Raw genomic sequence first — 25,456 nt, 5'->3', positions numbered from 1 at the left:
ACAATTGTTGTAAATGTTTTATTGATTATTTTCCTGTTCATGACAAAAATGTATGTAAAATTACATAAATCAGTGAATTGAAAGTGTTTTAAATGTATCCCCCTTGAGAATGTTCCCTCCAGGAATAACTTTCTCCAGGGTGCAATGTCTGTTAATATAATAATAGCACATTATAGCAAACTCCAAATGAACTATATTATTTTTATAAATTATCAACAATGTAAAATGTGGTTTATTTAGGGTTTCACCATGCCCTGGCAGGCAATGCCTATGTCTCCTGGATCAAAGTTCAGAGCTTAACTTTTTGTTGTCCATGGTTCCTTCAATGATTTATTATAAAATTTACAATTTACAATTTCAGAACTTAGACAACTCCATATTTCTGTAGCATTTTATTCATACAAAACATTGTATTACGCCAGCATCAATCATAATTTGACAGATCATCTCTTGTTTACTGTGCCATCTACCAGAGCTGAGTTTATGCAAGACAGTAATGCATGGGGCAAAGCATCCCTAATACACTTAATTATCCTACCCACAGTTCTCAGAGATTTTAATTTATCCAGTGCAGCAAGTGATAACAAAGTTCGTAATCATAATCATAAACACACGATAATCATGAAGCACAAGTAATTTTTTACTACACTCTTGTTTTTTTCAGGCTGTTAACCTAGTGACTAATGAAACTGAAGTCTCATACATTAAATTATCTCGTATGAAATTGCTTTGTCCATGTTGAAAAATAGGGTGGATGTAGTGAAATATGGGGCCAACAGTCATACGGGAGCACCAACAGAATCTTTCCTTGTGGAATTTTCCAGATAGCCTATGTTTTACACGTGCACAGAAAAACACCAACAAATCCTAATGGTTAAACTATATATAACTATATAACTATATATATAAAACATATTGCTACTACGTATTTGCACATATATATAAAAATTGTTATTGTAACTTTTGTTGAAAAATATTTCCACAGAATAATGAAAATAATATTATTCTACTTTCAACTCCATACAACTATTTAACATTCACACGTTTATTCAGATGCATCTTGTTGTTTGTGTGCGACACAGATTCAAATTTGCCGCCAATTCCCGCCCACAACGTCGAATGTGTCATAGGTCATAACAGCCGAAAGAGCAATGATTTGGTCACATGTTTTAGACATTTGAATTGACAAACGGTTGTCAGAGACGTCTTCTCAACGGGTTTGCGCGGGTGTTTTCAATTCAATGCTTTTAGGTGAGCCATCCTCGGATATCATCGAGCTGCATTGGCATTTTGGAATAAGGAATGTAATGTTTTCTCCTGCGTTTCGAACGAAGGTAAGAGTGTTTTCAGCGCGATATAAAAAGTATACATTTGTAACTGGTGTGAAATATTTGAATAGTTTCCCCCTATATTGTATAATTTTCTTGAATTTACTTGTTATACTACTTTTGTTTTCTGTTTTATAATTCAAATGGATTAATGAATCTCACACAATTTTGTTCATATTACTGTTCACAAGTAAGAGAATATAACGTTAAATTAAAGGAACTTTTCTTCGAGTCTTCGTTTAGAGTGGGAGCGTCATCGGTGAAACATCGCGGGGTTTCTCCATACGACGTGCGATCGCATGCACGTTGTTTTTCTCGTGGACGTTTCTCTGGTAAGCTGAGTTTTATTATCCAAATGCAAGTTTTTGCTCCAGTGTGATTTAAGTGATAACAGCATTTGATCGTGTTGATTGTGATGAAGTGTTTAATTGTAATAAGATTATGAAATTCATAATGTGCTTATAATTATATTATTACGCCCAGTGTCTACAGGAGAGCGTGAGAGAGAAGCCATTGCCCCGTTGATCCACTGATGATGTGGTCTGTTAACAGGTATGTTGTTTGATTAGTTAAATTTTATGAAAGAAAATAGATCTGGTTGACTGTTAATAAACATGTATTGTACATAGTGTTTTAAGAATCCATTTGAATGATTCGTGCTGTGCATGACGCACGTGGTGAGGCCTGCACATGGTGTAGGTTCTAAATGTAGTGAATATTTCACTTCGATGTTACGTATGGCATTGTAATTGTTTCATTAGCATAATAAATCATTTGCATATTCTAGTCTTAAAGCGATAGTTCACCCTGAAATGAAAATTAGCCCATGATTTACTCACATTCTAAGTGTATATAACCTTTCAGACGAATACATTCATATTAACAAATGCCCTGGCTCTTCCCAGCTTTATAATGGAAGTGAATGAGTGTAAAAGTGCATCTATCCGTGATAAAAGTGAAACTCTGGATGTTTTCGTTCACTTAGATCTGTTACACACGAAAGCTATGAAAGGTAATTTTCAAAATTCTATAATAGGGGCACTTTAATATAACTCCGATTGTATTTGTCTGAAAGATGAATGTCATATACACCTAGGATTGCTTGAGGGTGAGTAAATCACAGGCTAAATGTCATTTTTGGGTGAACTACCAATGCCATACAAAATATCCATGTCTTTCGTTTCTCAGTGGAAGAAAAATAACGTTTTTTTTTAGGAAAACATTTCTGGACTTTTCTTCACAGAATGTAGTTTAATGGCACCCAATGTTTCTCAGTTCATATCCATGCAGTTTCAAAGGTCTTTGAAGTGCTTCAACGGGCTCAGCACGAGACCAGCTGAGGACGAGGGGGTTTTCTAGCGAAACGATCGATTATTTTTATTATAAAAAAATTATATACTTTATATACAATAGTTTAAATTGAGCTCAAGACTGAAGAAGCCGGGAACTACGTCCTCATGCTTGGATGGCACCGGCATTGTACCCATAAATATAAGTTCAGTTTGTAAACAGTGGTGCGGTACTTCCGCACGTGCATGCGCCGTTGAGCATGATGTCGTAGTTCCCGGCTTATTCAGTCTTGAGCTCAATCCGAACTATTGTATATAAAGTATATAATTTTTTTATAATAAAAATAATCGATCGTTTCGCTAGAAAACCCCCTCGTCCTCAGCTGGTCTCGTGCTAAGCCCGTTGAAGCACTTCAAAGACCTTTGAAACTGCATGGAGATGAACTGAGAAACATTGGGTGCCATTAAACTACATTCTGTGAAGAAAAGTCCAGAAATGTTTTCCTAAAAAAACGTTATTTCTCTTCCACTGAGGACAGAAAGACATGGATATCTTGGATGGCATTGGGGTGAGTAAACTTAAGAAATTCATTTTGAGGTGAACTAATCCTTTAATATCAATCATAACAGGTTGTTTAATACCCCTTTTCCACCAACAAGAACCGGGTGCTGGTTCAGACCAGCTCTGCCTTGGTGGAAAAGGGGTATCAGTGTTTACTCCATAATGAGTTTGTAAATTTAAAAAGAAGCTTAAACTAATCCATTACACCTTAAAGGTGCACTATGTAAGAGTCATTCATGGATAGGGGAAGTCCTAACCCTAAATTTAAATAGTATTTTAAAATATGTCCTCCTTTTGTGATTTCAGGTTATAGATAAACCTGTGCTTGTGGATCTACATCAGATGACCATGACAACCCAGGTGTGGAAATAGGGGACTGTTTTTAATCTGAAATCTGTGTAATCTATGATGAACGATTCTTCTGACACCATATGAATGCATACGGTCGTCTGGCAGAAGCTAGATAATTTTGATTATAAAGTTATAAATATGGATGTTTTTCTTACACAAACGCATCTCTTTGCTTCAGAAGGCCTTTATTAAAGGATTAGTCTACCTCAAAATGAATTTCTTGAGTTTACTCACCCCAATGCCATCCAAGATGTCCATGTCTTTCTTTCTTCAGTGGAAGAGAAATTAAGTTTGAGGAAAACATTTCAGCATTTTTATCAACACAATGGACTTCAATCGCAATGCAGTTTCAAATGGCTGTGGACGTCAGGAATAGGGTCTTATTTAGCGAAACGATTGGTAATTTAAAAAAAAACAGACACACAACATGTATATACTTTTTAACCACAATTATTCGACTTGTGCTTGTGTTGCACCTCGCTGGGCATTACGTCATCACGTTGGAATCGTCACCCGTCATGTCATTTATCGGTGTACTCCGGTTTAAAAAGGCAGGGAAGTGCGACAAATTCCATCTCATTTTGTCCTCCAATTTCAAAATCGTCCGACATCTTTTTTTATTTATTTAAAAAAAATTGCGACGTTTCCAACGTGATGACATAATGCCTGGCGCGTTGCAGACCAGCACAAGACAAACATTTATATACTTTTTAACCACAATTGTTCATTTAAAAAAAAAAAACTGTTTCGCTAGATACTTTATGACCCTATTTCTCAGGTGCGATCGTGCACATCCCTTGAAACTGCATTGATTTGGATTTCAACATTTTGGTTGCGTTTGAAGTCCGTTGAGTGGAGAAAAGTCCTGAAATGTTTTCCTCAAACTTAATTTCTTTTACACTTAAGAAAGGCATGGATATCTTGGATGGCATTGGGGTGAGTAAATTATCAGGAAATTAATTTTGAGGTGAACTAAATCTTTAACCCCCCCAGAGCCCTGTGATTGTTTTTATGATGGATAGATGCACTTTTATGGACTTCAAAACAGAAGCACCTGTTCACTTTAGCTAACCCTTTAAAAAGTATTTTTAACTCTGGACCAAGAAAATGTTTCAGTAATTGCTTTAAAAAAACAGAAGTTCACTAATATCTGTCTGGTAATACAGGAAGGCCTTTCCTACTCTATAGGTATGCTTTTCTTTGAGAACCATGATAGAAGTAGCTTTGGTATGATTTAACTGTGAGCATCACCTTACAGTGTCAGTAAATTTGTAAAATAAATTTAGCAGATATTCATTCATTGATTCTTCTGGCTGACATGTTAGTGTCTTAAAAAAAGTTACCATCAAAATAGCAAACAACACTCACTCACTCTCACTCACTCATACGGATAGTGAAAACACGTTATTTAGACCCATGCATAGTTCAAAATATTGTGTATTTTAATTCCTTTAAATGTTTTTATTTATCCATTAAAACATTTTATTTGACAATCACTTAATTATCATAATGTAGCTATTTTTTCATGCTCTGCTTGTATTTCTACTGTCCAATTAACATTAAACGTTTGTTTGCAATTCACTAAAATGACTGTTCTGTTTTATTGGAGGTACCCATTACATTTTTATAGATTTTGTTTTACTGGTAGAAACAACATTTCTTAGTTACTATACATTAGATTGGCTATATTTTAACACAAAATATTGTTTCATATAACGACAACTAAATACCTTAATTTACAGATTATGTATGTAGCTAATTTTAAGGTATTTTTAACGTACTATGATTATTTTTGCAATGGCCAATAATTTAAAAATATATTTATGTAATATTTTTGTCTTTGATTTTATGTACTTATTGGGGTTTTATCGATTGTTCTTAGTTCTTTTACAAAGATAAACTGTATTTTGAAATTAACAAATAAAAGCCATATATTCACAGAGATTAACCTAAAAGTTTTCTTACATGTCTTTTTACTTATTTTACAAAGATAAACTGTATTTTGAAAGAATATTACTGTATAAATACAGAGAAACTTGATAAAGTAACAAATAAAAGCCATATATTTACAGAGATTAACCTGAAAGGTAGTTGTTTTTAATGTATTTTCACATAATTATTACGTTTTCTTACATGTCTTTTTACTTATTTTACAAAGATAAACTGTATTTTGAAAGAATATTACTGTATAAATACAGAGAAACTTGATAAAGTAACAAATAAAAGCCATATATTTACAGAGATTAACCTGAAAGGTAGTTGTTTTTTATGTATTTTCACATACATAAATAACATAAATAACAATTATTAACAGTAATACACTGTAATTAAACGAATTATGACTGTAAAATATTCTCTGTATTTTTACGGTTTTTGCATGTAATTTTGAAAAACATTCTTTTACTGTAATTTGACGGAATACGTCTGGCAACTTTGCTGCCAGAGATTTACCGTTTTTTTACGTTTTTTTTTTTTACAGTGTAGAATTTCTGTCAATAGATCCTAAAACTGGATGGGCAGGTGAACTCTTGAACATTCTGTTTAATAGCTGTTTTTTTTATGTGTAATTTATATGTCTTTAGGATTTAGATCACTGGTAGTACTGTAGTGTTTTTCACAATGTGCATTTTAGAAGAAGCAGCATTAGCAGAAAAACAATAAAGTCAAGAAGAACAAAACTGAAAAAGGATTAGTAAATATCTGCTTATAGAAAATACAACAGATATGATAGATGCAATGATTGAAGAGTCCCATTACCTTCTGGTTGACAAAGCCTTAAGATCTGAGAATCTGGCTGAACCGGAGCTGGGATGAGCATCCAGTCAACCCGGAGCTGTCAAGACTCAGGTGTCCCGAGAATGAAACATGGAAACAAGACAAGCATATTATTGTACAGAGCATTCACATATTATATAAAAACAACACAATAAGACAAGTGTACAATATAATGTAATTGTGGTTATATACATAACATGCTAGCTATGTATTTATTTTAAGCAATACAAGAGTCAGCCAATGCATTTCTGACTATTTTAAAAGTTAAAATTGTTACAAAATAATGCTATTGAGCACAAAATACTGTATGTCTACAGTTACTGATCCTTCTTGTCTTACAACCATACAGTAGCTTCCTTATATCTTGACATGCAGTCTCTACATTATCTACACTTTAAATGTAATATGACATCCTGCACTCCAGAATCTACGGTAAGTGCAGACTGTCATGTGTTATCTAGGGTGATATCTACAGTATACGCTGGCTTAATTGGGATAGAATTTTGACAGCAGAAGCAGTTACTGCACTTGCAGTTCTAAATTGCTGACTAGTTCAGTCATCCTGATAAAAAATGCTGCAGGCCTGCAGGAAGTTACCAAAGGTCCCGCATCATTCTGAATCCCAGCATCTCATCTGCACAGATTCTCAGGTCTGCAGTGATGTCACTATTCTTCAAAAAATCACACACAAGTTTTAATTTATTTGTGAGGAAATTGTTAAATATTTGTAACACTACACTGGTAGTACTGTAGTGTTTTTCACAATGTGCATTTTAGAAGAAGCAGCATTAGCAGAAAAACAATAAAGTCAAGAAGAACAAAACTGAAAAAGGATTAGTAAATATCTGCTTATAGAAAATACAACAGATATGATAGATGCAATGATTGAAGAGTCCCATTACCTTCTGGTTGACAAAGCCTTAAGATCAGACAATCTGGCTGAACCGGAGCTGGGATGAGCATCCAGTCAACCCGGAGCTGTCAAGACTCAGGTGTCCTGAGAATGAAACATGGAAACAAGACAAGCATATTATTGTACAGAGCATTCACATATTATATAAAAACAACACAATAAGACAAGTGTTTGTTGCGACAACATAGTTTTCAATGATAGTTTGACATGATGTATAGTGTTAAAAGCTGCAATCTGCGCGATTGAGCTGCAAATATAACAAATTCTAACAAACACCACATTTTGAATTGAGGCTATATTTAACCCCCAAAAAAGTAGGATTTCGAGTTTTGAAAAATAAAAGAATATTGATAGTTTAGGCCGGATGTTATAACATTTGTGATTTATATCTTTGTAGAACTGTCCTGTCTTAAAATACAAGCACTGTATTGTTTCTGCTAACATTTGAGCACTTAGATTTCTTTGTGTAATTGAATATTTTATTTTATATTAGTGGTATTAAATAAACAATTTTTTTAATTTTATTGTATATTCAGTTTAAAACAGTAAATAAACAGTTTGTTAAATGGGTCATGTAACTTTGTCACATTTAAGTTTAGCCAAAAAATGGTTCTACTGGTAACCCACAATAATACTGACTAGACATACTTGTAACTTGCTAGCAAATGTAAATTTCTTGTAATGTCTTTTTCTTGTTTTCAGAAAGTATCTACAGGGACAATATTCTCGTTAGTTAAGTTTGTATGGGATCAGATCCGCGCCACAACTATTGTGGTCATGGTTTAAAAAATAATAAGCGTAAATAAAATAATTAAAAACACATGTAAATTAATAGCACAACAAAACTGAAAGACATGCAAACAACCAACAACGCAGTCACGGATCGAAAAGCAATTAGCGTGAATCAAAAATGTAAACACGTTTAAAATTATACCGCACAAAACTGAAACATGAATTCAACATTTTCTAAATCACAAACAAAATCAGGTTTCCCGCTCATATTTTTTTTGTGAGTGCTTACGGTCTTTTCCCCTTTACTCTTGTTTCCTTACTCCTGATTGCTCTGCAGTAATGTGACACTGTAAAAAAAACTACTTGTAAGTCGCTTTGGATAAAAGTGTCTGCCAAATGAATAAATGTAAAATGTAAATGTACCTCTCCAGCAGATCCTTCAGGGTGTCATGGAGGGACTGTCCACTGCTCACCACATGATCCCTGGAGTCCCTCAGCCCGCATCAGATTCAAGTCACTGATTACCACTGGATCTTGTGTGGACCACTTGTCTACTGGACTACCACTGGATCTGCAACGGCATACTTTCACACCCTTCATGTTCCACTACACATACTGTAGAGCAGTGTTTTTCAATTCCACTCCTCTCCCCAACCTCCCAGAATTAGACCTCTAGCTATATAAAACGGTCTAAAACATTCTGTGAAGGAGGTACAAGGACAAAAATGTAGATAGTGAAGCAGTTTGATCTCCCACAGGCCAAGGGCAGGATGGGTCCGTGTGGGCCCACTGCCTCCCGAGTACTCATACTGTATGCTCTTCTCTGGCTGCACATCTAAAGAAAGAGAAAGAGTAAAATGACTTAACCTAAACCTTTAACTATTGAAATCATAGTGAAGTTAATGCTTGAAATCAAACGTTGATGCTCCTTATCTCATCATTACATCATTAAAACTCTGGGATGGATTTCACAGAACTGGGGTCACAAAACAAGACTTCTTGGTGTTTCATGTGAATCCTTTCCGATGATCTGTGTTAAACAGTCCGTTACACTACATAACTTGTGTGCATTATTGCTTAACTTTCTTGACTCCATTAAACCAGTCATCTGTCATTATCTCCTGAGATTTACTGTGAAGTGAGTTTTTGTGCAGGCACTTCCTGCCATGGTGTAAGAGAATTTAAAACAATTGAAACTGAAAAACATACGGAAATTAGGGAAAATGTTTATATATTAGATTCTACATCTATCTTCATCGACACTATGTGAGAAAATATGTGAAGAACTGGCGTGAGATGATGATACCTTTGGTAGGGTGGACTGTTGCTGTTCCTCTGAAGCGAGTCAAACCTTCACTTGATGGTGTCTGGGCTTGATGTGCCCAGTCCATAGTGTGCTTGATGTGCCCGTGGTCGGGGGAAACCGGTACAGACTATAGCTGCTGTCCTTAAATTTCACTTGACTCTTATTCTTCCCAAAAACGTTGATGTCCACCTGCTCAAAGACCTTGGATTCCATGAGGGTCTGGCAGAGTTTGACGGCTTTGAACCGAGGCACCTCTGCATCTTTGGAGACCTTGCTCTGTATGATATGAGCATGAATCACATCCACAGCTTCCGAGCCCAAAAAACAATCTTCATAGATTTTCAGACTGTGTCGTCTCCTCTTCACCTCAACCTCCGACTGAAGGTTGTCAACGATGCTATTCCAGATCTGTGTGGCTCGGAACGGCTTCCCAGCAATCCCGGTGTCTATCGAGGGACGGATTGGACAGTTACATAAATGATTCATAGTATGATTTCATCCTCCTTAAAGCTGGTTCATTACATGTAGCCTTTGACAGCAAGGAGACACATTTAGCAAAACATTTGAAATATGATATACGTAAACATTTCTGCACTATATTAGCATGTACATTGAATCCAAGCAGATTGTATTTTCTCAGATATTCTCAAACAGTTTAAGTGACCTGGTGCTGCTGAATTGGAACTTTTTATGTTATTACTGTTCTTATTATTCCTATTAATGATATAATTAACAGTTCTCAGAGTCAGAATTGAACTAAATGTTTAAAAGCATTAAAAGAAAGTAGACCTGCTGGGACGGGTGAAGGCTGAGGTTCGGCTAGCTGGGCCACTACAGGCTTAGTTTTGTCTGGGTCTATTTCAGCCAGATGGGATGTATTCAATGGGCCAGGCTGTGGATCATCCAGTCTCCTGCATGCCACAAGTCTAGGGCAGGATGGGTCAGGCTCAAAAATAGATGGAGGCTGGTCAAAACTATAACTCCCTCTGTTGCTCCCAGTCAATACTCTTTTAACTGCCCGCCATTTTCTCCTGAAGAAGGCACATAAGCTGTGCGGTTGGTCTTCTAAAAAGAGAAGAGTCGTCAAAATATAGGCATTACAATCACACATTAATGTTATTTATTTGAACACATTTTGATTTAAAAACAATGACGTAGTTTTAAAAGATTATAGAATATAAACCATAATCAAAATCTGCCAGTGTACCTCAAATGTATGACTTGCAGCACCACATGTAACGTTTACGTCAAATAAGCAGTTGTGCCATTAACTGTTTTGCTTCTTAAACGCCTTATACGTGTCAAAATGTCAATTTTACTTTCCTTGTAACTGATATCATACAAGCATAACTTTAAATACATGGTATTGTCTTTTATCGTTTAAAAAACAAGCACGGCTGATTTTTACACGGCGCTATACAGATTTCAATACTCGAAAAGAAAAACAATCGACAAACAAACCATATTATTTTTCATGTATCTAGGCCATTTTGATGATATTTTACGATTCTCGTCAGAATTGTTTGTAGTTAAGTTACCTTGCAGGCAGCAGTTCATGTTGACCTGAGGGGCAGCGGTCGCTTCTACGGCTCCCTTTGGCTCGACGCTCGACGATAACTGACTGCTCGCGAAGTCCACAGATTTCTGAGTTGAACTCATGTCGTTTGTCGTCGATGTATTTAGCAAAGAAACGCTTTTTGAAAGATGTTTGCCCGTCGATCTGCAACGAATCAAAGCTCAGAAGATTATGCCCGCTAACGCTGAGATCGTCAACTGAACACGCGAAACTATACTCGGCGACTACGTCACAGAGATGTTTTCAGCTTTTCTACGTTTGAACTGCAATGCGTCACAAAAAGCGTCTGGTTTGTAATGCGTACGTGCAGTACTTGATAGAGACATGATAATATAATTCTTTACATGATAAGTATTTGGATTGTTATTTTTGGAGCCAAGTGTCTCGCGCCAAACGCGCGAAAGTGGTCACCCTGGTAACTTGTAAGTGGTTACCCTGGTAACTAGTGCGTTGATAAACATCTGTTCGACCGATCTGATGACGCGGTTCAAATCTATATATTGTATTATATTGTATATATGCAACGTTCTCCAAAAAAAGAACAAGACCACAACATTTTTGAACAATATCTACTAAACTATAAATACACTGCAGTCGTGAAACGCAATACTACATGTGCAGGCCTGTGCAATATATTTAGTTTCATTTCAGTAGATTTTGTGCAAACCGTTTGTAGAAATCTGCTTTGCAGCTATTTACACTGGCAAACGTGCATACATACAACCTAATTTAACAAATTGAAAATGTCTTAAAACTCAATCTTGATAAAAAAAATACTGTATAACTTGTCATTTCAGTACGGTGCATGTTTTAGGCACCGTTAACAGGCATCACATCTCTGAGCTTGTCAAGAAGTGAAAGTTATCATTAATTAATTATCAATTTATTATCATACCCCCCAGAATTCACTTAACTGAGGCAGAAGGTGAAGCCCACCTTACCCCCGGAGAAAGACATTGACATCTGTCTCGGAGGGCAAAAACTTAAACTGCTACCTGTATATCAATACATGCATGTAGGCCCAAAGTATATGTCCTGCAATGCACTGCATTATTTTTACACTGCTGTACATTGCATTACATTTTTATTTGATAGGTCACTAGATAAAACATGCAATATGTTTTGAAGAATATTACAATTGTACTCTTTTTACATTTCGACATACAGAATCGTGCGGCTGGGTGCATTTTTGAGATTTTCAGCATAAAATACAATTAAATATAAAAAGAATCATTCCTGTGTTACAGTTATTCCATGCGCAAGACATGTAACCTTTATTATGATCACATATTTGTGTTATTGAATTATGTTTTATATCAAAAAATCATTACTGACATGTTTCAATGGTTTTACCAGTCCCAGGTTTTTCTGTGCATGTTCCAGTTTTCGATCACTATAGCACACAGGAGGGGAAAGTCTGGCTAGATTCATACAAAGGAAATGCTATCTCACTGAGATATGGGAATTTCGTAACAGGAAGTGAACAGGTTTATGCCCTTTTGGCCACTCGAGAAGTTTTCATTCGTCTGCTCGTGTGAACTACAGCTTCCTGAGGGGTATTTTGTTCTCTCTGCGGGACCTTAAGATGTGAGGATGGTAGATAAGAATGCTTCCTTTACTAGGTTGATGATGTACGGTAAATATGACTGATATTATCTGGGATTTCATCCATTTGAAGCCGTTGTGTTTGCAATAATACAAGTAAATTGATTTTGTCTTGTAGGGAGTTGTTCGTTTTGCCTTCTACCAAATAATTGAAAATATTCATTTGTGAATAACAATAACATTTTTGACCTGGTAAAATAAACACATTATTTACATTGCTTAATACGAAATTTGGCTCATGCTGTTTATTTTCTGAAACTGCCTATTCATAAGGATTATTTACATTAGATAATTGTTTTAATGTTGTTTCAGTGTTAAGAATAGCCATAGCCAAAAATATATGTGATAACTGGCTAAGTCAGGATTTGTCCATACTGTACATTTTCCAGTCACCGGGGGCGCTATAAACTATGGAAAAGTCTCATGTGTGTAAATGAACGAAGAATATGTGCAATACCATGTACATTTAAGTTATACTTTATAATTTTATGTGAATTTAAAAAAATTACATACCTTAAATATCATTTGATAAATGTGATAAAAATAAACCAAAATGTTGCCTTGGCCATAAACTGAAATAGGTTTGAGGCACTTAATTGTTAACTGGAAATATATAAACACTACCGTAAAACTAAAATTGAAATGAACATAATACAATATTACATCATAATATGATATTAAATATGTTAATAAGGGAAGAAATCACAAAACCACATAGCAAAATTGCAAAGAAAAGTAAACAAAAGAAATATGGATTGTAATTAACTAAAATTGAAAGCTTATTTAAAATATTAATAAAACAAACACAGAAAATAACTCTGGTTCTCTGTGTCTAAAGTGGATTTGAAAAATAAACATAGGCCTACCATATTTCAGTTACATTCCCATGACTGACTGACAGTAAGACAGACAGGTCCAGAGTTTGATTCTCACTCTCATTTTCCATTTCTCTAACTCCAGGTGCTCACAAAGTGATAAGAGAGAGCATGACCCACTGTTTCTGTCAGACACAATAGTGAAGATGCCTTATTACTGTCAGGCCTAATATAGTTCTCACACTGTTTGGCCTTCGTCTCTACAGACCTGCTACCAGCTCACACACAAACTCAAGTTTATGGCACTAGTCAGGATCTCTCATAGACTTCTATTGTTTGTATACTGTGCTGTTGATGCTTTCTATTCCCTGGGCGAAATCTAATCCTAATAAACATCAGTATTAAAACATGTGGTTGGTTTATAAGCTTCTCTTAAGAAACCGACTCCAAATTACAAACACATCACACTTACATTTGGTACTCTGAACAAAAAACATGTTTTTACAGTTTATTAAAAAAAATATTCATAAATCAAACAGCTGGAATGTATAAGAAAAACAATTTCATCGACAGCAATTTATATTACACAAAAATATTTTTTGTTTTCTGCCTCCCATCATTATAAGGCGGCTGTGTGCACAAGTGAGGGATGCATCTATAAAGATAGTACAACATATACATAACATATGCATAACATTGAAGTGCAATACCATCATTCCTTAAACTGAGCTCTCTGTATTTACAAAATATGACAAAAAACGTAGTGCTGAACACTCAAGATGTCACACTTGTAACATTCAGATATAATACAGCCTCATGAATATTTTAATATTCGAATCATGTTAATCCTACACAATGGAATTTTACAAATGTTTTACACTTTAGGTTCAATTTGAGATTGTAATAATAAATGTGTGCTGTACAATACACTATACACAGATCAAAAATACCTACAGTATAATACATTTGATTGGATATTATATATTTTTCTGCATTTCCAGACAGCTGAGCTATGTATTTATGATTAACGTAATGTGCCGTATAGTACCAATAAAGTATACTCAATCTGTGAGCATTCAGACAAACACTGCTCTAAGGTTTAGCCTTCTTTGGATTTCAACCCCTTTCTACCCCCCAAAATGTAACTATTACACCTGACCAAGTACATACACAGGGTAAATGTGATATTAACCAATACGTAATGACCTGTAAAGCATTTTGAAACCATATGTTAAACTAACAAAAAGAACCATGACACTACGATCAATATAAAAGTAACAGAATCTGACATTTACAGGTGTAACCTGAATATACTGTGCATCATTTTCCTAGCAATGTTTTGTCACCCAACAAAGAAAACAGAAAGTAGAATCCTTCCTTTTTTGAAGGACTGAAAAGTTGTACACAAATCTTTCATGTAAACTTATCTCACATTGCATAAAATATCATAACATAACTACACAAGTTTGAAGCAAAAATTGAATTACAGAGTGAAATGAAATGAAGACAAAAGTATGAAGTTGAATTCAGAATAAAATGGTGTTATAGCTCCACTTATTCACTATATGAGTCATTGACAAATATACCGTACATGTGTCCTATGTTATAACATAGAAAACATTATATTTATATTTAAATAATAGCACAGGGATTTATCTTCATTGTTAGTTAAGGGATTGTTAGTTACCCATATACTGAATGAAAATCCTGTAGAGTAATAAGTCATTGTAAACAGGATATGTATCTCTCTCCTGTCATGATCTCCATTGTTTGCCATCATTTCATTCATTCTCTTTATTCACTCATCTGCACCGTTCTCTTTGTTCCATGTAATGCACAGAAATGCATCATGGGAGTTAAATATACATGAATATACAGATCAAATACCAAATCTGTTCAATGTGACATTTCATGCTGCACTTTTTTACTCAGCATGAGGAATGAATGTGACACGCACACACAACATCAACAACATGATGCTCGCCCATCTCTCTAAAAATACAGACAGATATACACATAAATTAAAAGAATAAGGACAGAAAACGGAAAAATTAGACACTGAATGGAGAGAAGGGATGTATCACCTGTGCAATATGAATGTGTGCACTGAAGGCATGAAATGGGTTTGTTTGAAACTCAGTTCTGCTTCTAAATTCTTAGATTTGACACCTGCACACAAGCATTTTATTACACTGCAAAAACAATATAACATAAAAGCGATATATAGTTTAACCCGAATAGATATATCTGGCCATGTGGGTCGAATTTTTCTTAGAAGCATATTATAGCTCACAACAATTTAGATTTAAGCTTAAAACAAGAATCTTTTTGCCAATGGTTTAAGAAATACTAATTTTTCAAATGAATAACCTGCCAGTAATAATTTTGAAAAAATAGTATTCAAGAGTGGACACATTTTTACCACCAACCCATCATTTTTGCTGTTGAAGCGCTTTGTATTTTTCCATACAGATTTGTTGCTCACTGAAGGAGAGATGCATCTAAACCTTGGCCTTTGTTGCCTTTTTATGCTCCCTGGCAGATTTTATTTCCATCAAACGGACACTGACCCAGAATCCTGCTATTTCAGAGATGAATCACATTTCAAAAATTAAAATGATATGAATATAACATTGAATGAGCCATTTGGAAACCTCCCACAATAATAATTATTTACAATGCTCTTTTGCCAAACATGGAGGAATCCTTTGACACAGAAGAGAGGAACATGTATAGCATCCTAGTTTGTGCGGTTAACTTCCTCTCCTTCATTTTTCCAGGATCAAAAAATAGAAACAATGATTCAGAGAATCTGAATATGCATTAGACCTCATTATGATCGTCTTTGAGCTTAAAGCGTGTTGGGGAACAAGCACGCAGAATAAAGAAGCTTGTGTTCCTCGCTTGTAGGTATAATTATCATATTGAAATGTAATATTGCTGACGTGCAACAGCGCGACTGTCTTCAGGCAAATCAATTAAATATAACCGAAGACATGCCATGCGCGCTTGCAATGGACAGGTAATGTGGTGGAAGTGGATTTCAAGGTCAGCATGCATCCATCTCTTGTCTTTCTTCCTATCAGTTTCCTTTTCATTAATAAAAAGAAGAACTGAAAAGTACCATCGTATTTTGTATCATATTAAAGTATTTCAAGAAATTCCTTGGAGCCATACAATTACCGTGGTTTATGCAGTTTTTTACAATGCAGAATGCAGTCAGCGTTGCCAGATCTTAAAACGAAAAAAGCCCAGAATTGACAAATAATTACATTTTCTGTTTTAAAATAAATAGATCTAAATATTTTACTTATCACCTGCAACTTTCTGCTTTATTTACTTCCTTAAGTACTATATGTCACTTTTTAATCTCGTTTCATTGAATTTGTCAGTTTATAAAATTAAAATGAATTAAATAAAGAATCTTCCTGTGAGTAATGTAGGCTTGGTATTCAAATGGGAGGACATTTGAATACCACAGAGACTTTTTTCTGGTTCTCTCTCGTCATCTCTTTCCTTCTGTTGAGACTCTTAACTTCACTCAGGCTGTTCTTGGATGACAGATGATTTTTAGAGAACATTTGGCTCTGCGTGTTCCAGTTAAGAGTATATATTGACTGCACATTATTTGTTTTAGCATTTCCGCTGTGTCCCCTGAGGGCACACTCTTATTCTGACTAATACTCACAGTTCCATCATCACAGGAATATGTGAGGATGGAGGAGAACAGATGCAGGGATGAGAGGAAAAAATTATGAGGTCAACAATGTTAAAAGTAGAGTTCTTGACCACTGCAAAATGTAAGTTTCATAATAATAATTAGCCTTTTCTCAAAAAATCTAAACATCTTTAAATCGAGATGCATTTTCCTGCAAAGCTAAATAGTTTTTCTTGTTTTAAGCATAAACCAGTATATTTATGTTTATAAAAGAAAAATCTATTTGTTAACGGGATAGAAAAATAAATGTTACGCATGAGATCTAAAAACAAATCTTATTATATCAGTAAATGCATCTTCTTTTAAGTATGTTTAGATATAGAAGACATACTGATTAAGAAAATAATATTTTGCAGAAGTACACTTATTGCAATATACAAATACATACTAGAAAGCATAACAGGCGTCCACATTTCAGGATTCTGCTGTGTTTGATAGTCTGTGGGTTTTTTATTCCTTCCTGGTCAGCAGATGCTTGGATCCACCCAGACACACTGCATCAGGACCACTGTAGGTTTATACACTAGGATGGTCGCCATGGAGATAACTGACGGCATTTCAAAGCTTTACGGCGACCACACATGCTCCAGCTCGACCTAAACACAACGGCGCCACCTATAAAAAAATCAGAATTAGGATTCAGTCTCTCCCACTCAGCAATGCATTTATCAGATTAATGTTCTCTATGATGAGTTCATTTCTTCTGTTAACACATACAAGCTGTGTTTCTCTCCATCTCACACACACCGTTACATCTTTTGGAATTAAGTTCCTAGCCAACGTCGCCTCTGGCTTGCTCATTGGGTGTGTACAGATAATATATTTTTTATTCTGTCGTAGACTTCAGAAAAAAGCCCTACAGAATTTAATTTACCACACACACACATCCTGTATGTTTATTTTTTTACAAATGAAACAATATGAAATCTCTGCATGCGATCAAAGAAATGTCGCCTAAAAACGCAACGGGAAATGAAACCCGGGAGAAATAAGGCGGTTGCTATAGCGAGAGTTAATGATAGATGCCGTGATGCAGAGCAGAGCTGTGCCTGTGTCAAAATGATGGAGGCCCAGCATTTACATAACCAACAAACAGCACCATAAACAAACATCCCCGGGAGGATCGAGACACGCAGGCGTAACAGAAACGAGAAGGAGAGAAGACACGGACGAATGATGTCAATACAGACAGATGGTGGGTGCATACCTGTGTCCACTCATTGGTTTGTGGGTCGTAAGCCTCCACAGTGTTTAGGTAAACCTGGCCGTCATAGCCACCCACAGCATACAGACGGTCTCCTAGAAGACACACTCCCACTGCGTCTCTGCTGAGGCTCATGGGAGCTACCGCTGTCCACATGTCTGTCTTTGGGTCGTACCTGAAAAAACAGATAAACACGTTCATTAACTATAAATAAATGTTTATGTTTATATAATAGGTGGTGTGTATATTTATATGTACAGTTTATAAATACACACCCATACATGTGCAACACATAGCTACATAAATATATTATATAATATGTATATATAAATATAAAACTCATCATTCTTAAATAAATGTATGTTTGTACAGTATATCGCTGCTGTCTTTGTGAAACCTTGTAGCTCCATATTTATTTATTTTTGTCATAAATCAATTTTATTAATCACCCTTTATGGTTGTCACTGGCTTTTACAAATATCCAACCAATAAAAAGTATTAAAAAGCGCTTCAGAAGAACACTGATGATACAGTATGCAACTACCTGTATACTAGACACATTTTAATAACTTGAATTCAGTGTTTTAAATAAAGCAATTTATTTATTATATACAAGTACATTTATTCCTTACAGAATATTTTAATATACAATATTTATGGTGGCTACTCATTGGAAGAATGCTAAGAAAATAACGCTGTCAAGTCATTATTTTTAGAGTGTAAAGTTGTTCCAGCGAATCTTAAACTGTTTTATTATGTCACAACCTGGAAAAGACATCTACATAGCAAACAAAGTTTAAAGGGTGTATGCTTGTAAAGTCAAAGAAAAGAATAGAAAAGCTTTAATGTAAAGCTTAAGAGACGTGCAGGTAGGAAACATGCAAATGCATCTTGATTCTGCAGTGTCAGGGCATTAACAGTGAAAAAACTTGACTGACAAGACCAAACTGACTGGGAATAAGAGCAGTCAAAGTGCAAGAGATGTTAAACAGATAGACAGACAGTAGACCATCTCTTTTAAACAAAGATGCAACAGGAGCAGAGAGAGAGAGAAAGAGAGAGAGAGAGAGAGAGAGAGAGAGAGAGAGAGAGAGAGACAGCGTGAGAGCAGCTCTTGAAGATGACTAAGAGTCAGTCACACAAAAGATCAAAACATTTTCAGCACATGCAGTGTTTCCAGTGTATGACCAATAGTGAGAGGGACAGGAAGTGACATTTAGAGACTCACTACCCGCTTTGGAAAAAATGGAGTCCCTGCGGGCTGACATTTCAAAGCAGCTCATAAAAACTAAATGTTGTGGATCACAGTGGTCCTCCTTTCGGCAAAAAGCCTTTATCTAATTTATTTAGTGAGTGAGGTAAAAAAGTGCTCGCACACATGGTCATGTATAAATCAAAGCGGGAAATTACTAAAACACCGGTGTATTGAGGAAATATTTTACATAAATTATTTATATTATAATATAATTATAATATATTAATATAATAAAATATATATTATATAATATAATATTAAGATACATTCTATTATAATTAATAATAATACAAGGATAATTAATTATAATTAGGATTCTATTAATTCATTATATTCATTTTTAAAGTGGTTGGCTTCAACGACTATGAAGTAGCTACTGCCTGGATCAATAGACTATCACATGTGCATGCAAACTTGTGTGCAATTTATGCAACATGATAAATTATTAGAATGTGTCTAATTTGCATAACTAACATAATCTGAAATGTATCCTTTATCTCTTTAAATCTTATCAAAACCACAACACAGGTAACATTACATTGTTATGATCTCAATTTGATGTATTAATGACCGTATCATCTTGTTAGGTTCTTCATACCATGGATCTAATCTCATTTATTTACATACTGTGATATACATATAACAGAAAAATCTATAGCAGTTGACAGTTTTTATTCCATCGCAAGGGTATACACTCAGCTCTATTCTCAACTTTTACAAAGGAAAAAAACTCTATTTCAAAGATTCTCTATAGGGACTCATCTCAAATGAACACTTTGATGTAAATGCAATTGTTCTGGGATTCCTGTATTGTCTGTTTCCCTTAAGTTCTGAGACCAGACCAAAGACTTTATTTTTATGAAATATATCCTGGTATTCAACACTAACACGAGATGAGAACTTTCCTTGCCATGCTGTCGATAGAAATTGTCTGCTTAGATCATAAATGTTAAACAGCAATATTCTCTGGGAACCTCTTTCCACTTTATGTTGTGCAACATTCTATTTAATATCCTTTCTCTTCAGGAATTACTTTATATAGTCGTACATTATTTAGAGACTGAACAAAGCCATTGCTTAAGATGCATATATACCACATTACGTATTCTATTTGACCAAATAATCTGAAAAATATGATAATTTTCATAAACAACAAACGATATATAAGAACTATTAAGCGTTACTCCATTTAGCCCCAGTTCTTTAAAGTGATAGTTCACCCAAATATGAAAATGATGTCATGATTTACTCGCCCTCTTGTCATTTCAAACTTTTATGTTTGTGAAAGAAGATATTTTGCAGAATGTTGTTAACTGGCCCCCATTAACTTGCATTGGTTTTGTGTCCATACAATAGAAGTGAATGAGGGCCATGGGCCAGTGCTGTTCGGTTACCAACTTCTGCGGAAGAAAGAAAGTCATAAAGGTTTAAAATGACAATAGGGCGAGTAAATGATGACAGAATTAAGATTTTTGGGTGAACTATCATTTACAGTCGATAAAGTTCACGTTGTTAGTTAAGGCTTTTTAGAGCCAAAATGGACGCAACAATCGATTAAAGCCTCTTCCACAAATCTGAGTTGTTGTGCTAACCAGCCAAGACTGTGACAAGCAATAAGTGATAGTGCAGCCCCTCAGTTTCTATTTTAGCAGCGTCATGCTGGGTAGTCCCGGCCAAAAGCAAAATGTCATTGGTCCATAATACTATCTACTGTATATGGTCCTGTACTATATATAAAATGTTGCTTTCAGTGAAAACCTAAGTGTGATTAAACAAAAAAATTGCTTTAAGGATTCTGTGAACATCCACGTTTACCTATATCAAAATATTAAATTCAATTGTATTTAGCATTTTATGTATTTTTCATCCCCATTGAAGTGATTCATCTCAATCATAACAGCAGAACCCTGTGACTCCCTGCGGTCTTATTTTGGCACTTACCTTTCGACGCAGTCGGACAGTCGAGATGCTAAACTTGAAGCTGGGGCGTCATGGCCACCAATGGCATACAGGAAGCCATTCCATGTTGCTACTCCAACACCGCCTCTGCGTTTGGACATGGGCGCGCAGCTGCTCCATTTATTGGTGTGGGGATCAAAACATTCTACTGACTTCAGACATGAACTTCCGTCCCTGCCGCCTACTGCATACAGCCTTAAAGAGCCAGACACAGTTGGGGAAAATATTATAGTTTAGACAACTGGCATTTTAAAAGCAAAACTGGAGTAGTGTGTTCAATTATTACAGCTTACTTGCTGTTTAAAACCGCAACTCCCACAGTGCTCCGGGGCGTTGCCATGGATGCAACAAAACTCCACTGGCGAGCTTGAGGGTCCCAGCGCTCTACGGTGCTCAGGTAACTCCAACCATCATGACCTCCCACTGCGTACATAGGGCCTTCTAACACTGCGACACCTAAACACATACATGCACAGTCACACCACGCCAACAAGTTTTACACAGCCTATATAGACACATTAAACGGTTATATCTTTTAGAATAATGACAGATTACACATCTGTGATGACAAAATGCCAGCAGCTGAACCATGCTTTGTGTATTTTAAGTGTCCCAATCACCACTGTTAACATTATCTTTAACGTGAATAACCGTCTTATAGAGACACAAAAGGACAAAAGTCAGCAGGGGTCCCTTCTCACCCAGACCGTGCCTGTGAGTGGACATGGGTGGCATGACGCTCCAGCTCTTGCTGCGCGGGTTGTAACACTCCACAGTGTTGAGGGTCTTCAGGCCATCTCGTCCCCCCACCACATACAAGCGATCGTCCAAAACTGCGACACCGAATTGTAGCCGCCTCCCGCTCATGACGGCCACCTGCCGCCACGTGTCCCTCCGTAAACAGTACTGCTCAATACTGGTGGCTCCTTTAAAATAATGACAACGCCAGAAACACGTTTAAATTTCATTTAACAGCGGTTATTAATACTGTTTAGACTAACTATTAAATGTGAAGTCACATTTTTCCTTCTCTTTTTTCTGAGAAAATGAATTGGCTAATAGGATATACTTTTGAGTTGAATGTTCTTCTATAAAATAATATATTCTTGAATCCCAATAAGAGGTTTTAGTAACAGTGTTTTGTATGTATATCAACATACATACACTAAGACTATGTTGTAGTGTGAGTGTTTCTGGGGGCTTGTGTGTCATGTTTGGGGGAAAGTGTGCTTTTTCAGCATGTTTGAATGGTTTTGTGGGGAGAGCTTCATTTTGACCCGAAAATATGATGTTGAGGGAATTGGGTGAGAAGTTATTGATTTAGAGTTTCAAGAAAAGAAGCCATAAAAGAAATGTGTTTAAGTAGTAGAGAAAAACTGTAAGTAGAGATGCACCGATACAAATTTTCTCCATTGATACTGATGTTAAGAAGCTGTAAATAATAAACACCGCACAAAATTTTAAATATGCTTTAAGTGGAACTTTTATGCAGTTTTGCTTTCTTACTTGTCTTTGTCTGGTTTTAGAATTGTTTCAATATTTGTTGATAGAAAATAGGTCAAAGATACTGGATTGTTTTGCCATTATTGCACAAAGTGGTTACACTGTTTTTAATGAGACATACCAAATCTTACTAAAGTTACTAAAAGCTAAAATAAGAAAGAAAGGGAAGCACAAAGCTTCAATAATTCTGTGTTCTCTTTTTACTCTGTCTAGACAAGCAAAAACTAGTTTTGCCTTCTAAAAATGCAAACGCTCACACTAAAGGTTTTTCATAAGGAGGTATTCTAGCTTCTTATAAAACATGCTTCTGGTTCTTATATCGATTGGGCTTCACACAACTTTACACAAGCTGTATCCAAAAATATATGAAAAATGGAAATGTTCATTCTCAACAGTCCACTGCACTAATGAAATAAGACTGACAGAGACAGGGAAAAAAGAGAAGAGGGGAGCTCGAAGGTACCTTGTTATCAGATCACATCTGACATTCAAAATAAAAGGCAGATAAAACCACAGTAACATCCCCAAAAGATATTCAGAAATACCTTTCGTGGCATCCATGCCACCCACAGCGAATAGCGCCCCTACGGTGGCCTTGCGTGGGCGTGTCCTTGGGCTCTGAAGGAGGGGCCGTCTCTCTGGCAGCAAATGATACTTCATGGCCTCCATTACCAGCCGCTGACACTCCACGCTGTCCCTCAGCAATGGGTTTGCCTCCATATCTGCTAAAAACTGCATGTACAAAAAGGACCAGCATTATGTCAGTTCTCGATTGTGTGACAAACCCTAGAACTTGTACGAAATTGTAGTTGAGGTCTTTGGGGGAAAGAATATTCAGGTAACATCATTACCAGCCGTCAAGCATGGTGGTTGGTTTTCAGAAGGAGCTGGACAGCTTCCTGGCATCAAGAACATTGTGGAAAAAAGCATGCAAATACAAACTCCGTCAGTCAGAGATCTGCAAGTAGGGCGAGATTCATTTTCTAGTGGGACAATGGTGCAAATTGCAAAGCAAAAACCATGAAGGAATGGTTTGAAACAAAGACATTTCTCCAATGGCTCAGCCAGAGCCCGGAATTTCATCTTATTAAAAATCGGTGGAATGATCTGAAGCTTACAGTCCAGGAATACTCAATATGGATAAAATCTAAATGAGGAAAGCTTATAGAGGAGCTTTAAACAAGGTTACTCAATAAGACATTTAACACACAATAACACATAATACATTTATTGATATTATTGAGTTTATGGTATTATCTCTGCACAATAACATTGTGGAACAATTGTATATTATGGAATCAGATGGTAAAACCATAAAATTACCTCTAAGTATCTTTGTTTTAATATCTTTCCTAAAGTAAAATGTTATATCTATATTTACATCTTTATTAATTATTGAATTTTTGTAGTAAGCTATATTACTATTGAAAATATTCGAGGTCAAAGAAAAAATGGCAAATAAAGAAGGCACTAGGGATGTGGCAGCGTTCCTCAATTTCTCATCATTTATTGACCTTTACAATTCTTATTTATGAAACGAGCATACGAGCGAAAACCGGGCGCACGGCCGTTTCCACACAAAACTTGGCATTTAACAAAATGGACGTGACCGATTGCTACGATCAAATCTCACGACAGATCTCAGCTCATGTATGCAAGTTTTGAGATAGGGCGAAGGTCCTTGTATGCTTTACCCTTTTGATAACTAATAGGGAATAATGACAAATAGAAAGATAGATAAAACTAATTTCATTTAGTATGACAATGTAAAAATAGATTACAATGCGATTTCAAATTTTCAAACAATGTGGAACAATTGTATATTATGGAATCAGATGGTAATACCTTAAATACCTCTAAGCCTCTTTGTTTTAATATCTTTCCTAAAGTAAAATGTTATATCTATATTTATATCTATTAATAATTAAATTTTTGTAGTAAGCAAATTAACTATTGAAAATATTCAAAGAAAAAATTGCAAATAATGAAGGCACTAGCGATGTGGCAGCGTTCCTCAATTTCTCATCATTTAAATTTTATTAAATATTATAAAGTATTTTCTTTTCTATCCGAATTACAGTATATGATCCTTTAAATGCTTGTAAGTACAAGGTTAACGGGTGCTTTGATGTACAAAACTATAATGAAATTTTAGGCAACTTCTAAGATAGTTTACGACAGTTAAAATGCACAATTAAAAGTAAAACATACAATAGGCCTAATCAATGTATTTATAAGCAATGGGTTAGTTTACCTATTTGCAAGATGATAGCTTCTTTGTTTGACAAAAATCCATTCTAATCAAAACAGACAAAACGCATGATTTAATGTATTTTTTATTTGTGAGATGTTCGCTTGGGGGTGGGGTCACAGCTCAAGATTGCCTGCATTTGTGTGGCAGGCTCCTGGCCGGTTTGTGGGCACCTGTGGGCCTCTGACTGAAAAATCTGAAAGAGAAAAATAAATAAATTAAGCAAACATAAAACTGAGTGTGTTTGATTTAAGCAGTATGAAATGCAAGATTAGTATTAAATCCCGTTTAGAAACATTTAAATGTTAATTTAT

General features: G+C 35.6%; 1 protein-coding gene and 1 long non-coding RNA gene across 3 annotated transcripts in view; one reads left to right on the top strand and one right to left on the bottom strand.

The window, feature by feature from the left end:
* The first annotated feature begins 725 nt into the window (after positions 1–725).
* Positions 726–4,702, top strand: LOC306898057. Its single transcript, XR_013787078.1, has 3 exons — positions 726–1,660; positions 1,812–1,880; positions 3,486–4,702. It is a non-coding gene; the product is annotated as an uncharacterized lncRNA (long non-coding RNA).
* Positions 4,703–13,747: 9,045 nt separating this feature from the next.
* The window catches only part of klhl5 (kelch-like family member 5), a 42,655-nt gene continuing 30,946 nt past the window's right edge, over positions 13,748–25,456 (bottom strand). For both annotated transcript variants that reach the window (XM_079462481.1, XM_079462482.1), the window contains 6 exons: positions 23,437–23,623; positions 22,090–22,314; positions 21,682–21,844; positions 21,371–21,583; positions 18,178–18,349; positions 13,748–17,585 (listed from right to left, as the gene is read on the bottom strand). In XM_079462481.1, the coding sequence (XP_079318607.1) occupies positions 17,529–17,585; positions 18,178–18,349; positions 21,371–21,583; positions 21,682–21,844; positions 22,090–22,314; positions 23,437–23,623 (1,017 nt within the window). In that variant the 3' untranslated portion in view covers positions 13,748–17,528. The remainder of the gene's footprint in view (positions 17,586–18,177; positions 18,350–21,370; positions 21,584–21,681; positions 21,845–22,089; positions 22,315–23,436; positions 23,624–25,456) is intronic.

The sequence above is a fragment of the Barbatula barbatula genome (assembly GCF_947034865.1).
Source record: "Barbatula barbatula genome assembly, chromosome: 8".
NCBI lineage: Eukaryota > Metazoa > Chordata > Actinopteri > Cypriniformes > Nemacheilidae > Barbatula > Barbatula barbatula.
Note: the sequence above shows the minus strand (reverse complement) of the source record. Positions and strands in the feature narration are given on the sequence as shown.